Source organism: Corylus avellana, chromosome 11 (assembly GCF_965113065.1).
Source record: "Corylus avellana chromosome 11, dhCorAvel1.hap1.2, whole genome shotgun sequence".
Lineage (NCBI taxonomy): Eukaryota > Viridiplantae > Streptophyta > Magnoliopsida > Fagales > Betulaceae > Corylus > Corylus avellana.
In genome coordinates this window covers 18,166,238-18,191,583 of record NC_142500.1, presented here as the reverse complement: position 1 = coordinate 18,191,583, position 25,346 = coordinate 18,166,238, and the positions used below count along the sequence as shown (strand labels likewise).

The 25,346-nt window shown below is 35.2% G+C and overlaps 3 protein-coding genes across 4 annotated transcripts; 2 read left to right on the top strand and 1 right to left on the bottom strand.

Moving 5' to 3' along the window:
- Positions 1-2,637: 2,637 nt before the first annotated feature.
- LOC132165430 (kinase superfamily with octicosapeptide/Phox/Bem1p domain-containing protein) lies at positions 2,638-12,459 on the top strand. Of its 2 annotated transcripts, none has more exons than XM_059575988.2 (9): positions 2,638-2,911; positions 3,111-6,611; positions 6,700-6,783; positions 8,093-8,245; positions 8,724-8,887; positions 8,974-9,121; positions 9,409-9,531; positions 9,652-9,739; positions 11,816-12,459. In XM_059575988.2, exons 2-9 carry the CDS (start codon positions 3,639-3,641, stop codon positions 12,028-12,030), a joined length of 3,948 nt encoding a protein of 1,315 aa, XP_059431971.2. In that variant the 5' UTR covers positions 2,638-2,911; positions 3,111-3,638; the 3' UTR covers positions 12,031-12,459. The 2 variants fall into 2 exon arrangements, with proteins under 2 accessions (XP_059431971.2, XP_059431970.2); XM_059575987.2 differs by having other exon boundaries at positions 3,045-6,611.
- A 2,784-nt stretch (positions 12,460-15,243) lies between these two features.
- LOC132166472 (3-ketoacyl CoA thiolase 1, peroxisomal) lies at positions 15,244-20,015 on the top strand. The gene is made up of 14 exons (XM_059577287.2): positions 15,244-15,438; positions 15,544-15,620; positions 15,736-15,820; positions 16,518-16,644; positions 16,791-16,889; positions 16,968-17,035; positions 17,115-17,222; positions 17,291-17,368; positions 17,442-17,574; positions 17,669-17,765; positions 18,165-18,288; positions 18,376-18,484; positions 18,597-18,680; positions 19,753-20,015. Exons 1-14 carry the CDS (start codon positions 15,352-15,354, stop codon positions 19,860-19,862), a joined length of 1,386 nt encoding a protein of 461 aa, XP_059433270.2. The 5' UTR covers positions 15,244-15,351; the 3' UTR covers positions 19,863-20,015.
- A 953-nt stretch (positions 20,016-20,968) lies between these two features.
- On the bottom strand, positions 20,969-24,408 carry LOC132166645 (mRNA splicing factor, thioredoxin-like U5 snRNP). The gene is made up of 4 exons (XM_088511890.1): positions 24,218-24,408; positions 23,939-24,096; positions 22,333-22,399; positions 20,969-21,266 (listed from the first exon to the last, which is right to left on the bottom strand). Exons 1-4 carry the CDS (start codon positions 24,347-24,349, stop codon positions 21,168-21,170), a joined length of 456 nt encoding a protein of 151 aa, XP_088368016.1. The 5' UTR covers positions 24,350-24,408; the 3' UTR covers positions 20,969-21,167.
- Positions 24,409-25,346: the final 938 nt, after the last annotated feature.

Below are 25,346 nucleotides of genomic sequence, written 5' to 3'. Positions count from 1 at the left end.
GGTGAGATATTTTCTCTCCAGCAATAATAATAATAAAAAAAAGGTTTTTAACCTTGTTTCTTTTTGTCAATTATCAAATTATATATATATATATATTTTGAATTTAGATGTAAACTTTTGAGTCACCGATGATGTTACTCCACGTCGAATGCATGGAATTTTTTGGGTACAACGTGTCCATCAATGCCATATCGGAGCCAACCGACGCAGTAGCATGCTCCACACCTATAATTGTCGAGTTTTCGGGCCGACCAGGATGCGTTGTGAAGTCGTGGCGCTCCACCGTGTGGGCCCAACCCCAATTCTCTAGGTGTCGAATACTAGGATAAAGATCGGTCCTTAACCTCCTTAATATCATCAACGTGTAATTTCAAAATTGCTCAGGAAAAAATAAGAACTTCTAAATTTGAAACGAACATATGTTCAATTATTTTTCTTTGGTAATTCTACAATAAGGTATATTTCAACTTTCATAGGGTTCCCTTTCATTTTATTCTTTTCGAATCATTTTATTTTCTTTTACTTTGTTTAAAAGATAAGGTTTTCCACTAATACACTCCATTATATTGACATTTATTTTTAAAGTACGTGGCTACAAATATATGGGAAAATTAAAAACGTATATAAAAATTACATACTCTAAATACAAAAGTCAATTTAGTAAATTGTTTTGTCCTTGTTTAAATGAGACTTCTAACACAAATTATGGCAATTTTTAGCTCCGAAAATGTAATTGGGGTATTATGATTTTTATTTTAATTTATTTATAAATTGATGTGAGAATCCATAATTGATAAAATAATTAAGGGTGTATGGTTCCTAAGTCAACCACTAACTAATTAAATTTTTTACTTTATCATTTCAATAGTTATGAATTGTCACCTCAATTTTTTTTTTTTTTTTTTTTTTTTTGGGGTCAATTTGTAAAATTATAAGCTGTAATTCCTTTAGCAACACTTATTTAACCCTACAACCTTGAGGTCATAATTTTTTGGGTTGTGTTATTTGTCATACCACATTTTACTGGGTTGACGTAATAGTGGTCATGTTTCCTACTGTGTTAACCTTTGTTAAAAAAAAATGAAAGAATAATACTAAAATTACAGCCTAATCCTACCGGTTGGCATGACAATGCCTATTAACCCTTGTTAACAAAAGAAGGGGTCGGGAGAGGGGCTGATGGGCATGATCACATCAACTTAATGGGATGAAGGCACAATTTTTCTCATTGTAATGTTAAAAATCACAATTTTTTCTCATTATGCTGATATATTATGCTGATATGTTACTACCAATCTGCCTTTGTTTCCAATGTTACTCTTTCTTTCTCAATTACACCATCAAAGAGTAAAGCAACCTTTGCTGACCAAGTTGAGTGACAATTACAATATAAAATTTTTGTAAGAACTCACGACTTTGTCTAAAAGACATGGTCTTTATCGATAATCAAAAGCCACTTTTTATTTGTACTGAAATGCAGTAAGACTTGAAACAACCTTTTTGTTTGAATGAGCACCCATTTGTACGTAGAGATTTTATTTTATTTTTCTGAAAAATCAAATTCAAATAGAAATAATAATAATAAAAAGTTACAATGAAGAATTATCTAATAAATTAAACATGTTGCAAGGGCTTTTTAATTCCTTTTGAAAGAAAAGCTATCTCTCAAACGTGCTGCAATGATTGTTACATGTTCTTTGAGTTGGAGACTCTTGATTATATTAGGAAAAAATAAAAGAAAATAATTATATCAATAAAAATTATGGAAAGTATCATTTCTTTACTCAAAATTATTTCCTCTCATATGCCAAACTAAACTAAAAAGTCCCACCATAAATTAATAAACAAAAACAAATAATGATCCTCTTATATAATTCACTAAATGAAATTATGATATTGTAAATTTTTGTCTTCAAGGGGGTAACTCAATCGGCTGTGTATCACACCCCATGAAGCGGAGGTCACTAGTTCGAATCTCCCTTCCACCTTCCCTTGTATGGACATGTCCAAAAAAAAAAAGAAAAAAAAAAGATCTTGTAAATTTTCATACAATTGAAATCTTAAAGCAAGTACAATGAATTAAGAAAGAAGATGTCTATAAATGAGAATTATTGAGGTGTTCTCATGGGTTGTCCCAATTGATAATGATATAATCAAAATTTATTATTAAGAGAGATCAAAGCTTGAATAAGAAATTAAGTTTAATTTTGTTAGAGCTAAACCTAATTTTCAGGGTGAAAATGTTTTTTATTAAAAAAAAATTAACTATAAATATAGATAAATACGCCAATTATATATGTATGTATTTAAAACCCGGGTGGTGCTGTTACCAACATAAATTTCCTACAAAATTGGCAAGAAACTCCTGGAATTAACTTGTAAAAGTGACACGTGTTACTTCTAGAAATTAGTTTGGAAGAAATGAGTATCCTTTTAAATAGGATTGAATCATATTTTGAAAAAGCCTAGAAGAAAAGGAATCGTTCTTTTTCAACTGGATCAAAGAAGAAGAAAAAAGAAAAAAGAAAAGAAAAAAAAAAAAAAAAAGAGTATTTTAAGATAAAGCATTGTTTGAAACCTGAAATAGGAGACCACGTAGGAGAGAGAGAAATTTATTTTAGTTATACAGTTAAGAAGGCATTCTTTTCTCAGCTCCTCGTGTGTCGATGCCGCTTAATTCTCGGCAATGTCGCTCTCCGACGCTCGAGATTGAACTTGTTTTGCTGCCGTAAGCCACGCCTCTCTTTATTTTCTTTCTCCTCCCTTTTCTCTCTACCAAATCATTCACATTTTCGATTACCCTTTTGATCTCTCGCCGATACAATCACAAAATATAGCTCTCTTCCAAGCTCCAATGCGAGCTTTGGGAGCTCCGGAAACAGAGCTTGAAACAGAGCACCCCAAGAATCAGGTACCTTCTTTTTTAATTTTTAATTTTTGTTCTTAGTTGTGGGTTTATTTGAATCAGTTTTCAATTTTCGAACAACCCCATTTGACAATTGTCCTCGATTCGTTGTCTTGTCTGTCGTTTCTGATATATTTAGCTCCTACGTGTCGATAGAAGATCAGGCATCATATTGAGTTAGATTTTCAAATGATTGGTGTCTCAGGAATTCTCTGCTTTGGATCTTTGGTGCTACGCTGGCTGTGATTTGGCTCTGATTTTATCGAACGAAAGGTCTTGCAATTAATTGGGTGCGGGTAACGAAGGGTCTTGCAATTAATTGGGTGCGGGTTTTACGTATTTGCTGTGCGGATGATCCAAGAATTATTTCATTTAATTTGGGTAATTAATAGTGGGAGAGACAGCCTTGGGAATATTGGTATTTGATTGTGTATAAATTTGCTGGATTTGGTTGTGCGGTGGTGTTGCTGTTATATACATTATTTTACATTTGATCAAGAAAAAAGGATATTTATGTGCAGGAATTCTATAAGTAACAATACTGCTATGTGATGTTTGGACAATTTTTAGCGCAACTTATCTTTTAATTTAGAATTGGAGTGAAAAATCTGGTGATGGAAAAAGTTGGAGTTGAATTTGTTGGGAGGTTTACCTGATATGGAGGACCATCAGAGAGTCTGCTCTTACTTTGTGGGTTGGAGAGGGAATTAGCAGCTCTAGTGGTTGAGAAACTATGCCTATGCAGCTAAATAAGTCTGAGAAGTTGCTTGATGCAATGGGTGGTGAGGCGCCTGGTCCATCATCTCAATGGATCCAGCAACAACCAACGTGGATCATTCCAAATGTAGGGAACAATGTAAACAACAATTTCTCTTTGCGGACGGGTGAAGAGTTCTCAATGGAGTTTCTCCAGGACCGTTTTGCTGCTAGAAGAGTTCCTACTGTACCGGATTCGGCTCAGAAACATGAAAAGAAGGTTGTGCTCAATTATGATCAGAATGGCCATCTGGTGTATGAGGGACTCACTGGTATTCTCGGGTTGAGGAGAATGGATTCCGAGTGTGCTTCTGATATATCTGAGTATGTCTCTGCAAGAGGGTCTAATAAGGAGATTGAAAATGGGGCTTATGCTGATAAATCAAACAAATACCAAAAGGAAGATGGTGATAATGGACATGGGTTAAGGAAGGCTTTTGGTGAAATGAACTGTGATTGGACGGGTTTGTTACCAGCAGCTCCACCTATTTATAAATCTGGGTCCCCTCATTCCAGCAACTTTCCCGGGTCAGGAGTATCGGATGGTTCTCAATCTGGGAAGATGAAATTTCTTTGCAGTTTTGGTGGAAAAATTTTGCCCAGGCCCAGTGATGGGAAACTCAGATATGTGGGTGGTGAGACACATATTATTTCCATCCGAAAGAATACTACACGGGAAGAGCTTGTGAATAAAACTTTAGGTATTTGTAACCAACCTCACACAATCAAGTATCAGCTTCCTGGTGAGGATCTTGATGCACTTATTTCCGTGTCTTCTGATGAGGATCTTCAAAATATGATAGAGGAATATTATGGGCTTGAAAGGCATGAGGGATCTCAAAGACTCCGTATTTTTTTGATTCCTCTGGGTGAATCCGAGAAAACATCTTCCCTTGAGGTTATTCAACCTAGCAGTCCCGATTACCAATATGTTGTTGCTGTGAACGGGATTCTAGATCCTAGTCCTAGGAAAAACTCAGGTGGACAGAGTCTGGCAAGTGAAGCAAGTCAACTGGGAACTAATTTGGACCGCGATCCCAGCTTTCTCAGGAATTCTCCAACGGCTCCGGTTCAACCAGAGATAAAGAGTGGTTTTAATGCTTTGCGTCCTGCTCAGTTTTTTAATCAATCCCAGAATATGAGCAGGCCTCCCAATCATTCTCCTCCGTTTTATCCAGTCCTGCTTCAGGGAGAAGATTCAAAGAGTGTTCATATGCAATTGCATGGTGATAACTCATGCCTTGTCACTGCTCAACTTCCACCTGAGAACTCAAGCGCTAACAATGCTGGTTACAAATGCCCTCTACAGGGGGTCGTACCTTTGATGAATCATCATCACCCTTATCAACAAGTTGATGTTGGCCAGCCAGACCCAGCCGGAGGAGGACATTTGCACAACCACTGCCCCAGCAAAGAAGTTGCGACTCCAGCTGTTGATCAAAACGATAGCAACACTGACGGATTCTCCTGCAAGAGACCAATGCATAAGGAAAGAACATTCCATTCTGAAAAGCCTATCTCTCGCACAGAAGATCCATTGGGTCTGTTTTCTGGATCTAGGGACTCCATTGATTCTCATCGTGGCATGCCACATGCATTTTCTGATTCAAAGCTGCATGAGAATGGGGGGAACTCTGCTTCCTGTTCACAAGAAGGGACAAGCGCATTGCCCCCCTTGAACTTTCCAAAGGCTCAATTATATCCACTTCTAGACCCAAGTTCCTCGCAAGAAAAGCCACTGCAACCGCATGAGAATATTGATCATGTCTATCCTCAGGTACAGTATAAGTTGGTGGATGTTGACTCAACTGGATCCCAGAGCAGACTGGACTTGCTAAATTTTTCCACAGGTTCAGAAATATCAGGAAGGAATAAACCTATTCATGAGGATCCTAGTGGCATTGAAGACAAATACCAAACAGCTGAAGATGATTTAAGTAATTCTGGCTTGATGATACCAAGCCACTTTGAAGAAAATTGTTCAACTTCGGAAACTTTGGAAAGGTTTGATGGAAAATATCCTTTTCTGTGTCAAGATGGAGAGCTTTGTGAGGAGAGATCTCCTGCTACCGGATTGGAATATAAGAAAATACTGCCTGATGTAAACTCTAGCCTAACTCCTACTTTTGCTGTTGATACTTCTATCCAAGAGTTGCAAGCTTCAGGCCATGTGCTTCCTGCATCCTCTGCCATTAATTTCAAGCCTTCTGAAGATAGCCTGATGGAGCACTCCCAAAATTTCCGACTGGGGAAATCCCCTCCTGATCTCCTTGTCATGAGCCAAGGAACTGCCAATGATCAGGATTATGCTTTGACTATAACAGCGAGTGGTGAACAAGGAAAAGGCATTTCAGAGATTGGGAATTCCGAATTTGCAGGCGTGTATCCAAGTGCCAGACAGTCTCGTGATGAAAATTCTTTGGCTGATCTTATGGCTGGGTCATCCTATGGCCTAGCTTCCCATGAACCTCCACTGCTTCAGCCTGTTGCAAGTCAAAAAGATATGGGTCTCCAAGAGCCCATGCTAAGGAGCTCTGCGGAGTTGTACCCATTTGCAGTTCATGATGATTCTGGTTTGAGCTTGAACATGAATAAGAATGATCATATAATCATTCCGAATCCAACTAAAGATGCTTTGATTAGGAGGGAGTTTTCTCTCCTAGATGATGACTTTGTTGATTACCCTGATCAGAAGGTTGAGAATATGGGCCTTGAAGGATCTGTTAGTGAGGGGTTAAATGTCAAAGATAGCACACTTGTAAGTCATGATCAAAATCAGATGGTGTCAGTTATCGTGGAAGATGTGAAGGAGACTATATCTCCTTGCTTCCAGTCTTCAGCAGTAGCTGTCCCACTCATCCTGTATGAAAGCAGCAGTGATCTTATTGATGTTGTATCCCCTACTGCAACAGAGTTCGAGGGCAGCATCATTCCAGAGTTTGAGTCTGGGGTAAGATTGCTTGAACTTGATTGGAAACTGTGATTTTGTAAATTGCCTTACACTAGCGAGTTTGAGTTTCTTCCTGCTTTCTTTATAGGATGCTGCTGATGATGAAGACAAGACTGAATCAATTAGTGATGCAATGATAGCTGAAATGGAAGCCCGCGCATATGACTTGCAGGTTTTGTGCTACTGTCTTAGTTCATATCCGGTTTAATATGAATTATCTTGTAACATGTTTTGATTGCACAAAAAAAGAAAGAAATTATGGTCATATTTGCTGATTAAAACTGCTTATTACTGCAAACTTATCAAGACAGTGGATGACATGCTATTTGTTTTCAGGACTTTTAGGTCTTCTTGGTTAACTTGTAATATTCGATTTATTAAGTGTTTGGAATTTATGGAAAGTAACTGGTTTCTTTTATACTAGGATATGTAAAATACATAAGGTGAGATTAGCTGCATTTTTTTATGAAAAAAGTAGCAATATAGAACTGTTAACCTTTTCCAAGCTCTTAAGGGATTTTGGTGTTTCCAAGGAAAAAGTTGTTATATACCCTTCTACCCTTTGAACACTTAATGGACGAAACTCCTTGAAAAAGTTGAGCTGGTTCTTATCTGGTTGAAGGACTTTAAGATTTGAACTATAAAGGTTCATTTTGCTAGTGGTAGATTAGCTAGTGATCCTCTTTAAACAAAAGTATAGAGCTCAGCAATGGAGTAAAGTCTTTATTGAGCTCCAAAACCAAGTTACATTGATGTTTATGTCGAGCTATGTTGATTGTCAGACCATGGGTTTTGGAGTTAATTCCAGCATACCTTTTCTTATGTGTGCTCAAAGGTTCGGGAAGAAAGGATTGTTGCTTAGGGCATTCTTAATGTGTAGCCAAAATAGGTCAGAAACTCATGAGCATTCTCATCTTTCTTTTTCATGGAGTGTCTAACTTTATCCTTCATAATTTCACTACACGAATTGTTAGATGGACAATGTAATTCTAATATAAACGGGTACCCAAATTTAGATATTCAACTTATAAATATAAAATATGACATGATCAGTTGGATTTAAAACTAAATTCTTTTCTACCTGCTAATGAAGGCACCTTCTAGTTATAGAGCTTGGGCATCTTTGTTTCTGATTTTTATTTTATTTTTCACTAGCCGGACCAGATAAAGCAGACTAAACCCTAAAAGACGGAATTTCTCTGTTTACTTCTGATAGTCTTTTCCCCATTTTCCCCGGGGACAGAGTCTTTTATTCTATTAGGTGTTTTGTTGATTGTAATACAAGTATTTCTGAAATACGCGAAGGTCGCAGGTTTATCTTATTTTACAAATTACTTATAAAAAAAATACAAGTATTTCTGAAATGCTGTTTTGTCTGTATATGTATGACAAGCTTTCTGGTATTATTTTTTTTCCTCCTTTATGTCTCCTGTGGTCTAGTTTCTACTTGGCAACTGACTTTTATTATTTCTGATACACAGATTATAAAGAATTCTGATCTTGAAGAACTACGGGAACTAGGATCTGGTACATACGGGACTGTTTATCATGGTAAATGGCGGGGAACAGATGTTGCCATAAAGAGAATAAAAAAGAGCTGCTTTTCAGGGAGATCATCAGAGCAAGAACGGTTGGTGAGTAACTGAGTATCATACATAATTGATTTTTTTTCAATGTTCTTCTCAAAACAATAAAAATGTGTAGGAAAGTTAAAATGGTCATTTCTTTTTGTTTGAGTGACATTGAAATTTCGAAAAACTTGAGTTTCATTGGTATGCATTCATATTTTATATGGCACCTACCACTTTGGTAATCATAAGTCAAAAATGTTGTCTTTGGTATGCGTTCATATTTTATGTACGTTTGTCTGTAAATCCTCTATTGAAAAAAAAAATCCTACATATTTGAAAGTTATGGCTCCGTTTGTTAACACTTTTTAGAGGATGCATTTTGTTTTTTGTTTGAAACAGTGTTTTGATGTAACATAAAGATGACACTAGTTTTGAGTTATTTATTAATGTTTTTGTTTTGAAAAGATATAAAAAAGGGAAAAAGAAAAAGTTTTATGAAACAAATCCGTAGGAGACTAATGATTATATTTTGTTATACCAGACTAGAGACTTTTGGAGAGAGGCGCGGATTCTTTCAAAACTTCACCATCCAAATGTGGTCGCCTTTTATGGTGTAGTACCAGATGGAACTGGAGGAACCTTGGCAACTGTAACCGAGTATATGGTGAACGGGTCACTTAGGCATGTCCTACTTAAGAAGGATAGGTAATTTAGCATCCAATTATTTACAGTATATTTGCTTCCAACTGTTATTTATACAATTTCCTCATACCTTTGGATTCTTTGTGCAGATCCCTTGATCGTCGTAAAAAGCTTATGATTGCCATGGATGCAGCTTTTGGCATGGAATACCTGCATTCAAAAAATATTGTCCATTTTGATTTGAAATGTGACAATTTGCTTGTCAACCTGAGGGATCCACAACGACCCATATGCAAGGTAAAATAGGATAAATGCTCTTCAGATCACACCATGCATCCTAGACATCTACTTGATGTTAAAGGCTGTGAAAGTTATAATGAGAAGAACTGCAAGAGGCTTTATAGTGACACAAGTGGGCTGAAATGAATTATGCTAGAAACCTTTTGTTCATAAGTAGGCTAGAAACCAAATTATGGTGGTAATTGGAAGTTCTCTTGGATTTTGTTTGAGAATATACTCCCCAAAGATTTACTGCTTGGGTTTTTCTATTTGATCATAATTTTTTTTTTTTTTTCTTTTGGCAGGTTGGAGATTTTGGGTTATCAAGAATTAAGCGCAATACTCTAGTATCTGGTGGTGTTCGAGGAACCCTTCCATGGATGGCACCAGAACTGTTGAATGGAAGCAGCAGCCGGGTCTCTGAGAAGGTTAGTCGGACCATATGTCATTGTGAAGTGGAGGAAGTACTAAATCATTTCATGCCCAGCCAAAAAAAAAAAAAAATGGGGGTGGTAAAGCAATTAACTATGTGGTGGTGCTTTTGCCAGGTTGATGTTTTCTCATTTGGCATCTCAATGTGGGAGATCTTGACTGGGGAGGAACCTTACGAAAATATGCATTGTGGTGCCATTATTGGTAAGTTTTATGTCATTGACTGAACAATAATTAAGTGCTGACTGTGAAATGCAAATCCATGTTTTTGATGTTTCAAAAGAATGAAATATAACTTTTTTCTTAAAAAGAAATTCCCTGAAATATCAGCATGTTATTTTTTTCATGTAAAATGAAATCATTAGCAAAATTACTGAGCTGATTATAGTAAAAAGGGAACAAAATCCATTTCTTTTTATTTCCGAAATCACTTCAGTTGGTGTAGGTAGTAACAAATAAATGAACTGTGCAACACTCTTCAATGGGCCAGGGCATGTGGTAAGAGCGGGCATGAGAGAGAGAGAGAGAATGTTGAGTAGTTAAAATAGCAAGATTCTAGGAAGCTGGGGCCCTAGGTAAAGCAAATAATTGAATAGTACTTACTTATCCTCATATGTAAGGCGTTATGTTTATTAACAGGGATTCATGGTAAAGAGAGGAAAAGAAAAGTGTTAACTCCTCTACTTCTGTTGGAGGGGGAGTTCTGCTAATATACTATTATGGATATAAAGAATAGAGGGCCATGTTTGAGAATTTGACATTTTGGTAATCAGATAAGACGGAAAAGAATTCCCTTAATAGGCTTTCAAAATAACTATACCTAATGTTTTGAGACGTGTCATGCATTGGACTCAAACTTTAGGCTGATGCTATTATGTTTGTAGTGACTGGCTTTGTGGTGGTAATGGAAACTGCAGAGTGAGGTTTAAAACATGCTGGTTAGTCGGTGCTAGCACTATGACGTAGGGCAAACAAACTGTAATACTAAATTGAAGTGGACAACAGCACAGAGATCTTTGTCTAGATTTAGTTGGGGTAATTCTTAGGGAAAAAGTTATTGCTGGAATTTCTAAACGATGGGAAAGGTAATCTGCTGTTTACATTTCAAATCATGTTAAGTGAATTATGAATTTTGAAGGGTTTTAAGGGACTGGAAAAAGGATTAATGTTGGTTGGGTCAGAGATTTTGTGGTTGAAAAAAGCTGGAAAAAATAGCTCAGCTTAAGGTTCAAATATGGAGTAACAAGTTGGATAGTTTTTGGTGCTCAAAACAGGAGAGAAAAGAAAGAAAATCAGATCTGATCTGGGTCTGAGAGCAGTAAATTGAAACTGTAGTAGAAAGGTGGGTTGTGCTAGGGCTTTTTAACCTACAGATTTTTAGGGTTCTAAGGGAGAAGAACTAAGGTTTCAAGTTGCTGGAAATTAAAGAAAATAGAAGAAAACAAAATAGATCTGGATATACACCTAGTTTCCTTAAGCATTACAAGTTGGATACGTCTAACCCAATGGACCAAAACTAAATCTCGTATTCAGAAACCTGTAAAATTATAAAAATTCTCCTGATTCCTAAAAGAAAATAAAACAAACCAGTTTCTCGCTACCTGTATCATGCTTACATTGGTGTTGTGGCATTCTTTGGTGGTAAAGGCTGGATGGTGTGGGGCAGGGAAAGGAGGTGGATGTTTAACACTGGTGATAGGGGCTAAAAGACAGTAACACGCCGACGCAGGGTCTTGGGAAGGAAACTCGGATGCTATTCTAACATTCAGTATTTTGCATGAAGTGGCTTCTCTCAAAATTTAAAACCATGCAATTACACTTTAGGGTAGCTATGCTTATAATTCGCCTTTGCAATGTTGGTGGTTTTGGTGGGTGTTGTTGGCATGTTGATGTTGATGCTGCTGAGTCAAGTTACATCTAGTAAAGCAGATCGAGCATACTTGGATAAACTCAAAGAAGGTTGTATTGGAAGTTGAAATAAAACATAAGATAATATAACACAACATTTTCCTTTTCATTTCTATACTGCAATTGGAATATAAACAATGTGCTATAAAAGATTAATATATCGGCCAGCCGAAGTTATTCCATGGAGACATTTCCAACAAGTGACTTGTCAATTTAGTTGAACTGATAACGTGCTAAACTGATTAGAGACTTGGTTTCTTTCTGATTATGTATCATTTATTGTTTTACCATGCAATTAATAATTGAAGAACATCCATAGCTTTCTATCTTTCTTTAACTATTTTTCTATGATTTGGTGTATTGTGCGTGAAGGGGGTATTGTGAAGAATAATCTACGACCTTCTATCCCGGAACATTGTGATCCTGGGTGGAGGAACCTGATGGAACATTGCTGGTCTCCTGATCCCGATAACCGGCCATCATTTACCGAGATAGCCAACCGATTGCGGTCTATGTCTATAGCGCTTCAGTCAAAGGGATATAATAATCCATTGACCAAGCATGTGAAGCCCAAGATTTCTTCATGAATCAATAGCAATATATGCACCCATTTTGTTCTTCAGGTACCAGGATTTTCTAGTATCTTCAAGAGAAGCCCTTGGGGCTGAGGATCAGAGCTTCCTGGGAGAGCAGCATGAGTACAATTAGATGACCTATTGTTTCTTCTCCCTTTGTTAATAAAGACATCTTCATTTGTTTATTCTTTTGTAACAAGAACACTTCTGGGTAGTAAAAGATGAAGAGAGCAGTAAATGATGATGAAGAGTTCTTCTGTATATATACGCACACCAGAGGCATAGAGTTGTGCTTTGGCTTATCTACTACATGTCTGAATTACGAGTCTACTTTTTTCTCTCTACATGTTGAGGGGTCGAGATGTAAATTTAATATTATTGTGATGTAAAGCAGTTGAGGCTTAAATATAATTTTGATCCTTTTGTGTTGTATCAGTTAAATCTGAAATGTAATATTATGTCATATGATTAGGATCACTCTTCCTCTGATCATTATTAGCAACACTTATCACCTTATGGTATTACTAAAGAGGATTCAATTTGATATATATCCACTACAAGCTTTTCTATGAAGTTTGATACAAAAAGTTCATTCTAATGTTTTTGGAATTTTTTTTTTTGGGGGGTGGGGGGGAAGAATTATATTTAATGGATCTTATTCACTTCACTCTTTTTTCAATTTATTTAAAAAAAGAAAAAAAGAAAAAGAAAAAAAGAAAAAAAGGAATTGCAAAAGGATATAAATGGTCGAAAGAACATTGTTAGGAGTGTTATAGCTTCTACTACAAAATTTCTTAAAAATTGACATGGCAGTTCATGCAATATTTATCATATCAATTACTAAAATGTATTGTGACTATAAAATAATGTGATATTTCACATCACACTTATCATGTCTACATACCTCAAACTACCAAATTGTAACAAAAAAAGCCTTTTTGTGACGTTGAAATTGATGGAAATGCGATTTCTTGTATTTTTTTATTTTTTTTAAACAATGACTTATTCAATGGTTGAATGGGATTGTCACGTTAACATTGTGATACAGTTATGAGATCAAAATATAGTTTCTTTATAATTAAAAAACATATTTGACTTATTAAGTAAATGGTTCAAGTGTAAATCGTTACACAAAAAGAGTAATGATTGGGATACTACAAAATTTATTATAATATGGTTATAAATTATTATATATATATAAAAATAAAATTATTGTTGTTGAGTTATAGGCTATTCAAATTTTATTCTATAGCCGAGGATTCCGTACTATTATGTTGAAATTATGGCAGCTTAAAAGAGAGGATTATAAGGTCTACCTACTCCAAACAATCTAGGATGCGGGACTCACATGCCTGAGGCAAGTGGGTCCTACAACTCCATCTCTTAAATTATAGCAAAATTCGGGCATTTTCTAGTTATGTTTGATCAGTTTGTAGTGTATTTTTTTTCATCAATCTAAAGAAAAATTGAATGTAGAGGCAGTCTTCAGTCAATGATATTTAGAGGTCAATGTTGTATGCCAGTCCGAGTCAAGAGACTCCAAAAGCATTTTCACACCACTGACTTTGACACTTGGATTTTTATTTATTTCAATTATGGCTTCAACAACCATTTGAGTATAATTGCATTCAGTATGGATGCTCGCATCAAAGCAAATGAACATTTGGTTGTTGAATCTAACGGGGGGAAATTACTTTTTTCACAAGCGTAAAATAATGTTTTTGACACGTTCACACAAGGGAAGGAGGATGGGAGATTCGAACTAGCAATCTCTGCTTCATGAGACGTGATTTATAGCCGATTGAGTAACCCCTTGGAGACACAAATTTAAAATAATTCATTAGCCACCAAATTGCATTTCACAAATTTAATGGTATATTTATTGTCACATAAAGAGAATATTGTCAGATTATTTAAAAGTTTTAAATGATGTGACGTCGTGTATACTGGTTAATACAACAAAATAAAATTTAAACTGTGAAATGGGTCATCTCAATTTTAAATATTACGTTCTAAAATACCCCTTAATAATATATTGATTATTGAATTTATAAACAACATTATTAGATATTCCTATAAATTAAACTTCTTATCATTTGGTAGTTGATATGCATTCTAGTGGTGAAGGTAAAGTGATGGATTAAGATCCTTTAATTAAATTTGGTATGATATTCTATTACATAAGTCTCTTCAAATTTCAACATTTTTTTTTTAAAAATTAAATAGTTAAGATTATGTCATATTTATTACTTTTAAACTAAGAAAAATGGTAAATAATAAGGTAGTAACACATTTAGTCAATAGAAGAATAAATAGTTAAATCTCAACTAAAAATGATAATTGAAATTTAATAAAATACCTTAAACGATTTTAAATGAAATTTGGACGGTGTTGGAGCCAAGTGCTTTCATGTCAATGGTCATGTTTTGACTCAAAATTCCTACTACTCTGCCTAACCGACCATTGTCTCTCGTGTATGTTTGTGAAGAAATTACCTAAATATCAACTTTTATCTTATAACTTTTGGTTTAAATAAATTGAAAAATATCCAGTTAATTATATTGAAAGTGTATTTTTGTTTTCTTAAAAAATAAAAAGACATAAATACCCCTTACATATAACTAACTGAATATAAGATCATGTTCCCTATTTTAAACGTGACAATGTTAATTAGTCATTAATTTTATTTTAACGAATACAAGGGCTAAGTGAGACTAAAGTGAAATAACAATAAAATAAGAGTGTAACTTTTAGCTTTATTTATTAATTTTATCGTGCGACAATATTAATTAGTCATTATGTTTTGTTAACAATGACAGATTTAATGGCTAATTGAGACTAGAATGAGATAGTAGTAAAATAAAAATGTAATTTTTAGCATTACTTATATGTGGAAGTAGCTTAATTCAGTCTTTTTTTTCTTTTTCTTTTTTAATGTTTTCTAAAGAAAATAATGCGTGAAAATTTAACTCTTAATATCTTAATAAAAGACTAATCTTATGTATTTTGTCCATTATATCTTTGAGATATTTATTGATATATACTTACAAAAAAAATTTAAAAAAAATTAAAAATTAAAAAGTCAATAATATTTTGATTACTTTAAGGAGTGGAAGCAGCAACCATTTCCCCTACCTACTCCGTGGAAAACGTGCGACAGTATTACGTGGAACTTTCGAAGAAAACATAAATAATGTTTTTCACAAGTGGAAATGAGTTCTTGGTCTTTCTTTAGTGGGAACGTTTCAGTGAACAACCCATCTCCTGTTTGCTGTATAAATAATCTCCTGCCTGCTTCTTTCCTCGACGAATTGGGAGTTGGGTGTCAGAGAAATGGAGAAAGCGCTCAACAGACAGAGAGTTCTGCTTCAACATCTTCAACCCACTTCTTCTTTTCCTTCTTCTTCTGCTGCTCTCTCTGTAAGTTTGTTTCCATTCATGAAAGCTGTTGGATTTAGTCTCAAGTATATATTATAGCACTCTTTCTGTCCTTTTCCTTCTTCTAATTTTTTTCTTTTCTTGTAGGCTTCAATTTGTGCAGCTGGGGACAGTGCTGCATATCATCGAACAGCTGCTTTTGGAGATGATGTTGTGATTGTGGCGTAAGTTGCTTGGATGGAGAATTTTGGATATGAACTTGTTATTATAATATCTCTTAATACTTGTGCCCCCTTCTATCTAATAGTTTTTATTTTTTGTGTAAATGTTGTTAAATAGGGCATACCGTACTGCCATTTGCAAATCAAAGCGTGGAGGGTTCAAGGATACTCTTCCTGATGATCTACTTGCCCCTGTCTTGAAGGTTAGATGCCCTTGACTCAATTGCCATATAATTAGTTTTTGTTGGTTTGACAAGGATTGAATATGATGTAGCGGATAGCATAAATAATGAACACTAGCAGAAGCTTCTATGTATTCTGATAGAAGGAAACCCAAAAGAGCATGGACTTTGAAAATTTGAAATTTCTTCTAAATTCAATGTATCCGAAATCATTACACTTACACAGACTGTATCATAAATATTACAATTGTAGAGATTTAAAAGGAAAATTAATCACCTAAATGGGAAATTGGCTAAGCCCTGAATAAATGTAAGGTAAAGATAAGCTAAGTTTAGAAAGTAGAAATTGAGAGAGGAATTTCGGCGTTTCAAAGTTGATTCTTCTGAGATTGTCTTTCTTTGTACGTTGCGGTCGCTCCAGGGGTGTCTCGTTTACACCCTCGTTCGGACATGGGGTGCGACCAAGTATCTCGGGTCAGATTCCCTGAGAGGCTTGTTCACACCCGATCGAATGGGAGTGCAAACAGGCTGTTCAGTCCTTCAACCCGAAAAGGCTTGGTCTTTTCGGCGTTTTCGCCTGGCTCTTGCACTGTGCTACATCATAATAATATTCTGGTTGGACATGATATGCAGTCTAAGATTGGTTTAATGTCTTGTTGAGATTTTTTTGGGTTATTTAGAAGGAGCTTATAGTTACACCTTCTAATTTGCAATCCAGGCATTGATAGAGAACACAAACTTGAACCCAAGTGAAGTGGGGGATATAGTTGTTGGCACAGTATTGGCTCCTGGCTCACAAAGAGCAATTGAGTGCAGGATGGCAGCATTGTATGCTGGTTTTCCGGGTAAGTTTTTTTGAGTAGGTCTTTTTCTCTTTAATCACCCTTAGTTATTTTTACATGGATAAGGTGACACCCAAATGATTATGTACTTGTTCAAAACATCTGGCCATAGATAATGTATATCTTTATAAGTAATCTGTTTCATCCAGACACGGTGCCGATCAGAACTGTTAACAGGCAATGCTCATCCGGCCTCCAGGCAGTTGCTGATGTAGCTGCTTTCATAAAAGCAGGATTTTATGACATAGGTAAGAGTCATTTTGGAGGATGTCTGTCTTAATGTGACCTTCGTCTTTGGCCCTAAATTTCTTTAATTCTCAAAACAGGTATTGGGGCTGGATTGGAGTGCATGTCAGTAGATCAGATTGACAGGGTTCAGAAAGTTAACCCAAAAGTATATTCTAACTCTATTTTTCAAAAATATGTTTGAGCCAATAAATGGTTTCTTCAACTTAGTGGTTTGGTGTTAACAGGTAGAAATCTTTGCACAAGCCCGAGATTGTCTTCTTCCTATGGGTGTCACTTCTGAAAATGTTGCACAGCGTTTTGGAGTGACACGGCAAGAGCAAGATCATGCAGCTGTGAGTTCCTAAATTCCATCAGTAGTTGTTAATTATTGATGTCTAATTCCTTTTATTCGTGTGAATAGGTTGAATCTCATAGGCGTGCTGCTGCAGCATCTGTGTCTGGTAAATTCAAAGATGAAATCATCCCTGTTTCTACCAAGGTAAATGTGAAAAATGCAGCCTGATGGGTAATTCTGTTTTTAAATGTTCATAACTGATTATTCTTCTGCAAAGGTTGTGGATCCAAAAACTGGAATTGAGAAGCCTGTTACAATTTCTGTGGATGATGGAATCCGCCCAAACACAAACATGACAGACTTGGCAAAGCTGAAGACTGTATTCAAAAAGGACGGGACAACAACTGCTGGTATCATATAGTCCTATGATTGTATATTAGTAGTCAGTATCTTATTTCATTTCATGCATTAAGAAGCTATATTTTTCTTCATTTCTGTTTTTAGGGAATGCTAGCCAGGTGAGTGATGGTGCTGGAGCAGTTCTCCTTATGAAGAGAAGTTTGGCTGTGCAGAAGGGGCTTCCTATTCTTGGCATTTTCAGGTCCATACTTTTCCCCATTAAGTAGTAATCTGGAAGTGGATAAATGATAGAGCTTTGACACACACCTCTATAATTTGGACTTGATAAGAAGTTATAATTTCTTAAGCCGTTCAGAATTTTATTCTTAGAAGAATGTTAATATATTCTAAATGCTCATATACGCTTCGCAGATGTTGAATCATTTGCCTTAAAGAGCTTAAACAAATTCATAGTATATGGACCAGAAAATGTGAAACAGTAACCAGATTTGCTATGAGTAAACCTTAAAGAATTCCTGTTTTGGGTTTGAAGAACCAATGGCATAGACATTAAGAATCTTAGGAGAGGACGTCTTTTTATTTTATTATTATTGGAACTTTCTTTGCATACTAAGCATGCTATGTTCTGCTTTTCTTTCAGGAGTTTTGCTGCCGTTGGTGTGGATCCTGCTGTCATGGGGATAGGTCCAGCTGCTGCAATTCCAGTTGCAGTGAAGTCTGCTGGTCTTGAGCTCGATGATGTTGACTTGTTTGAAATAAATGAGGTAATGGGTTTTTATGATGCTTATAAATTTATATTTCTCACGGAGTTATATCTTTTTAAGCTAAGCAAGTTCATTTGTCTTGTTTAGGCATTTGCATCTCAGTATGTATATTGCTGTAAGAAATTGGGGCTTGATCCTGAAAAGGTCAATGTTAATGGAGGTGCAATTGCTCTTGGGCATCCTTTGGGTGCTACAGGTACTAACAATATCATCAAATACTAAAAATTGACAATTCTTCATTAGATAATTACCTTGTATGCCTAAAGGGTTTAAAATATCACTGAAGTTACCTGATTGCTTTGTGTTAGGTGCCCGGTGTGTTGGTACTCTGTTGCATGAGATGAAGCGTCGCGGCAAGGACTGTCGCTTTGGTGTGATCTCTATGTGCATAGGTCTCTCTCTTTCTCTCTCTCTCTATGCACACGTGCGAACACACACACACACACAAGTTGTTGATAGTTTGACAAGTTTTTAATGCAAAAAAGCATGGGGAGGATTGGGTTAATTTAGTTTAACTGTTTAAGAGCAATTTTCGCTCACCCTCTCTTCCAACCTTTGCTTCTTGGACCTTGAGGATAGTTGTCACAAGGTTGCACTACCAGCAAGGCTACAAGGAAAGCCACTGAAGTCCTGAGTTAGTTGATTTTGTCTGAGTGGATGCACAATAAGAAACCTAGCCCAAATTGTTGATTGCAAATCCTTCCTGATGCTGATATGGTAAATTGTAATACCTTAGTTAATCTTAACATATAGGGCTTTAGTGTAGGGGAGTGAGACATGGTGTTCAAAGTGATGGAAACCAAAAAATCCTCCAATTGAGACTAATCAGCATGGCACAATGTATTTAGTTGTGGTCAAAGAACTGAACTTTAGCATACAGAAGCCAAACCAAAACTGTTATTTGAAATCAAGCACAATCCAAGTAAAATAGAACCATTTGGTAGAAGTAATTCTTTCTTGTAAAGAACCCATGTCGGTACTAAGAGTGGGTTGATAACCCACACCGGTAGGCATTCTACCCAATAAGGTAGATACTTCGGATCCTGCTTGGACGAGACGGAAGATATTATCGATAAATAGAAGTACATTTGAGGCCCATCTGGTGGAATTGAGGCTTGTTTTAGTGGTTGAGATGTAATACCTTTCTTTTCCTTTTGGAGTTTATTAACCAAAATGGAGGTGGACACAGATTTAGTGGTAAAACTCCAAATATGTGATGATTGGAGAGGCAAAATAAGAGTGCAGGAAACTAATCTAACTCCTAGGCCCCTCCTTTATCTTTTGATCATCAAGTAATTCCAGTATAAAGCCCCCTTTTTTTACCCTCATGGAGTTGTAGATTGTATTGATCTGTAGGTCGAAGTGGAAAATGATATAATAAGGCGAGAATTCGGGATATTGCATTGTTTGATTTCTTTAGCTTCCTTGTTAACAATTACTGATTTCAAGTATGTGTCATTGCAGGCTCAGGCATGGGGGCTGCAGCTGTTTTTGAAAGAGGTGATTGCGTAGATGAGCTATGTAATGCTAGAACAGTCCAAAAGAACAATCTTCTATCAAAGGATGCTCAATAGATGCTCTGTTTGCGTCTGTCTATGTTGTACTCAGGCCATGGCTTGGTAGTCAAAAAATAATCATATCACAGCTGCAGATTGTGAAGTAATAGATTTGTCTAACATCTTTGAATGGGCTTCTCATAATTCTAGAGTTAAATGATTAAAACTTCACTCTATAATTGTTACACGGTTTGAATGATTAGCTTCATGAGTAGATGAACCCATGGGTTCTAAAGGTTTGTTTTCTATGAACCCAAATGGAAAGAAGTGTAGAAATAAATTGAGAGTATGAAAGTAAGAAGAGAGCGGAAGCGGAGAGAGAAATTGATGCTACATCTTGTATATTTAAATATACTTATATGTATCATAATTACCTCTATTTATAGAAAGGATAGGAGTACTGAACAAGTAAACATTGGAATAATTTAGGAAGGGAATAAATATTAATATAGAGAATAGTTTCTAATATTCTAACAAAAAGAAAATGAATGTAAAACAATTCATTTAAAAGTGTTACAACATTTTGCAAGTGATTATATGAAGTTAAATTATATATACCATTAAGATGTAATAAAAGCTTATCTAAACTAAGAAATAAATTTTCCAGTTTCACTTGAAATGGAGAGGTGGTAACCGGGAGAGGTGGTAACCGGGTCTTGGACAGTGGTGGAGCCACATACATCTTTGGGGGTGCCCCCAAAGATTTAAAATTTTTTTTTTTTTACCCCCAAAATTATATATATTTCTTTTTACCTACCCAAAGACACGGCGCCCCTAAAGTCAAGGATTCACTTTCTTTCGTTCTTTCTATCTCAAAGATTCGATATATACTTGATGATTTTGTACTTCTAAGAGACCGTAAAGTGCAATTATATATATATTTTGTATTTCTATTTTTTTAATATAGTGCCGACATATTACATTTCTAATATATCAATTTGAGCACATATTTATGAATTTTTATAGATATTTTTTTGTGATGCATATATTGTGAGAATTATCAAATTTTTAGGGTGGAGAAAATTTTTAGTACGCCAAGAAAGAAATTTTAAAATTTTTTTTAGCGACACCCCCAATATAAATTGTCTGGATCCGCCACTGGTCTTGGATTAAACAACCTGCAGTTTACTTGGATTCATATTCTAATTCCATGCCACAATGAGTGGCACTAGAAAATACAATCTTTATCTACCAAAGAACCTCACTATATAGAAATATTCACATTCCAATAGATTTATGTGGAAAGGCCTCACAAGGAACTTGGTATTCTTTTAGATCAACGTGTTCTGTAGATAATAATCTTAAAAAAGCTTCATTAGCCTTTTACACATCCTTGTACAATAATTGATACTTCGGTATTCGATCTGAAGGCAGAGGGCAACTTACTATGAGCTTGCCTTTCATGGCCCCTCTATATATTGCCTGCGAGAAAGTTAAGAAAAAAAATTATGCATGCTTGTACCATATATATATATATATATAGAAGCTATCTGTCATATACAAGACGGAAGTTATTATGAATTCTCCCTTGGACAAGCAAGGAATTTTCATATGACGGAAAGTTTTACGCAAAACAGTAAAAAATCAAAAAATAAAAATAAAAACAAAAGAAACATGTTAAAAAGAAAAATAGGGTTGCAATGTTTTCTGTTTAACATTTACCATGTGGCAGCACATTTCTTGTCCCATTATTAAGTCATATTATTCAGCAAACAACCAAGGAACTTCCTTAGCTTATGCAGAAAATTTTTATGCAAAGAGGTCAAAGTGAAGAACAAAATGCTAACCCTAAAACTGCAATGCTCCCTGAAGATTACTAGAGTTTCCCATTTACCATACAGCAGTGCACTTCTTGTCCCAGTATACATGTTTCCCAATGTGAGACTCGGGTTGTGGTCTAGGGCACATACGAGTGCCACCGCAAAGATTAACTGCTAATGACACTGCTTGCATCATCAGATCACGCGACAAAGTTTTCCCCAAATAACTCCTCTGATGGAAATCAACTTTTGCATTTGAAATTTTTTGAAGTACTCAATATCTAAAGCTGAAAAGAAAGTCTTCCCCTTGCCTCTTTGAATTTAAGCAACATAGTCTTCCATACATTGAATCAGCAACTAAGATACCATTGCCAGTTTAAATTTTCAAGTCCGCAAACTCTATCACTCAAAAGAAATTGTTGTAATTGACAGACTCTAAATAAAAGAACACGCACTACCTCTCTGCTGTGATTAACTCTACAAAGGGATGGTGAAAAGAAAATTCTAGATATCAATGTAACTGCTGGGTAACTGAATAACAATAAAGCCCATGATGTATTAAATTTTTGCATGTTGCTAGTGGAGATATTATTGTTCGAGTAAGAGGCAGACAACTTTCACACCAGCATCAAGACTAAAAAATGAATATTCATTCCAATGACAAGAGCAAGAATGTATATAACAGAGTCTCGAATTTATTAAGTTTCTTAGGAATCAAAGTTGCTTACCTCTACAACATCGATGAAATCCTGCTTCTTGTGAAATGCACCTACCCATTTAGTGTGATCTGCAGTCCTGAAAACCCCAAAAAAAAAAAAAAAAAAACACACACACACACACACATTATATTAGAATCTGAAATTTGAAGTCCCTAATTCTAAGCTGCATGATATCATTTCAACATACAAGAGATTTTCCACTCAAATTTTTTTTTTGAGAAACAGATTCTCATTCTTTCAAGGGCATGATCAAATGAGTGCACTGTATGATCAAAGTCACAACATTATAAATACCTAAAAGGTTCATCTCTCACATATAAAAATACAATGTGATAGAGAACACTTTCAAAATGTTGTCAAACATCACTGCAGTACTGCAAAACCAGTTTAAGAAAGGAAACTGAAACAACTATGTAAAAGGTCAATGAAAAAAGAGATCTAGGTGCAAACTTTGTTGATATTCAAGTTCGAGAAATCTGGTTAATTGTTCCAATCATTTTCCAAAGGTCTAATTACCATGTTCACTAGGAAACATAAAGGTCTTAGCAAACAAAAAAGAAGAATTACAGGCCAACAATGAATATGAAAAGGTAACTTATGCTTATTGAAATTTGTTAAGTACCAGGAGTTTACTCAATTAAAGCACTCCTTTCAATTTATTTTTTTTAAACAAAAAAATAATTATACAAACTTTTTTTTTTTTTTTGATAACGTAGGAGAACTTTACTCAAATTAATTGCACGTTGCAAACGCATATTGTATAACAATCCTCACCGTTAATCAAACTCCTACGGGTAACGGACCCTACCCGCCAGAACCAGTTACCAGATAATCCAGGAGCTTTCACCCCTGACAGGCTAAGCAGTTTATTCTCATGCCCAGAAGGCAATATAACTATTAGCAATAATTATACAAACTTATTAGCAATATAACTATATTTCACCCTCTAGTGGTTTTGGCCCACTTTTTTTTGCAGTTAGAATAGACAGAACACCATATTTTACCTCCTAAAGCGTTTATCCATATACTTTAACTGCAAAACATAAGCAAGTAGAAAAGGGCAATGACTCGCTATGACCGGATTTTAAGTGTAGTCATTAATATTATAATTACATAAATTACTGGGTTAAAGAAATTTCCTTTAAACCAATCTATTAAACTGATACACATTCTTATAGCATGTGATTTTCTAGTGCATTTTTAATATGATTAAATGAGAGTGATTTTCACATGCATTTGTGATGCGATCTAAGGACAGCTATCTAGCTTGGTGGAATTTCCTTCATCCCATTTTAGAGGAAATTTTGTCCATACATAATACATTTCTACCTCAGATTACGCACGAGCCTAGAACAGAAAAACAAAAGCTTCAACATTTTTATATCTGGGTTACAAATTTAACCCCAAATAAAGAATTCATAGATACCCAACAAGAAATATTTTGAACCCAATTAATAATAAGAACCCAGAATTCATTTTTCAACTTCACACACACACACACCTGTCAGCCAAATTACAAAGACTTTTGAGGCATCCACCTCTATTATTACAACAATGAAGACTATATATGCTAAACAATCAAAGAATCAAACTAAGAGGAAAGAGAGAATGGTACCCTGAATCCATCTTCATGTGATGAGCATTGAAGAAGAAAACGGTTGAGGGTATGAAAGTGACGTCGAAATACTTGACGTAAACTTGAATCTCCTCCGAATCGATGTCTACGAGTGCTACGGTCGCAAACTTAGACACCTCACGAGCCGATTTACTAAGCTGTATAGAAATAATAAAAAATTAAAATTTTTTTTAAAAAAAAAGAAAAAAAAAAAGGCGAAGATTGAATTTATTCGCGTAATAGTTTTTTGCAATGGATTGAGAGAGATAGAGTGCGTACGACGTCGTCGAGGTGGAGACAGACGGCGTCGGAAGCGCGGCCGAAGCGGAGGACGAGGACCTTGTCGATGGTGTCTCTGATAATTGTGTCCACCTCTCGCTTTTTCGTCATCGCCGTAAGTACGTAACTCATTCTCTTCCAGATTACTTCTGTTTCTCCAGGAATTCAGTTTCTTTCAATCCTTCCCTGTATTTATACTTCTGGGCTGAGATTTTAAAACCTAAATACGATAAAATCTGACAAATTTGAGAATATAAATATTAAATTAATAAAAATGATAAAGAATGATATAGAAGTAAATTTTCAAATATAATTTGTAGTTTAAGTTTAGGGATTTTCTTTAATAAAATGGAAAATGTTAGAGATACTACCAGTTTTACTACTTTTATAATTATTCTTTACATCACAGAATAGGCTAATAGCCGCTTAAAATACGATACATTAGTCAGTCCTGTATTTTTATTTTCCCCTTCAAATTCTAATTTGTAAAGAGTTTGTTGTAAAATTTGGAGTGGCTCTAACAATGCTCTAATAAAATATTTGAACAATTCTAATTTGGTCATGGTACACATAATACATGGTTCCGTGACTTAAAGCGTTGTATATTTTTGTTGCAGCTTAGGAAAAAATATTAGTCACATTTGTACTATCATCTTAAAAAGACTAGTTAATTTGAAGTATTTTTTGAATCACTTCACTCTATATGGACTAATCATCTTCTCAATATGAAACCGGAGTGTTACCCCATATTGGTATACTTGTTAACGTGTTTTGGATAGTGTTTTATTTTATTTTAAAAAAAAAGTGTTATCATATGACATACAAGTAAAACATATTTTGTATTTTGACTAGTGTTTTTGTGTTTTAAGTTGCTTATTGATTTATTTGTTAGAAAAGAAAACAAAAATTTTGCAAAAACGTGGCTTTCCATACCTAAACAAGGCTAACATGAATAATTGTAATTACTATTGACTATTGTATAGCAGCCTTCACACGAGAAACAAACACAAAACAAAATGTGATGAGAGAAACAAACATAAAAAATAAAAAGTTAACATGCTTAAAAGCTTTGATAGCAATGGAAGAAAAGTGGCTCACAATACCCTAAACCATTACCCACCATCTTTTG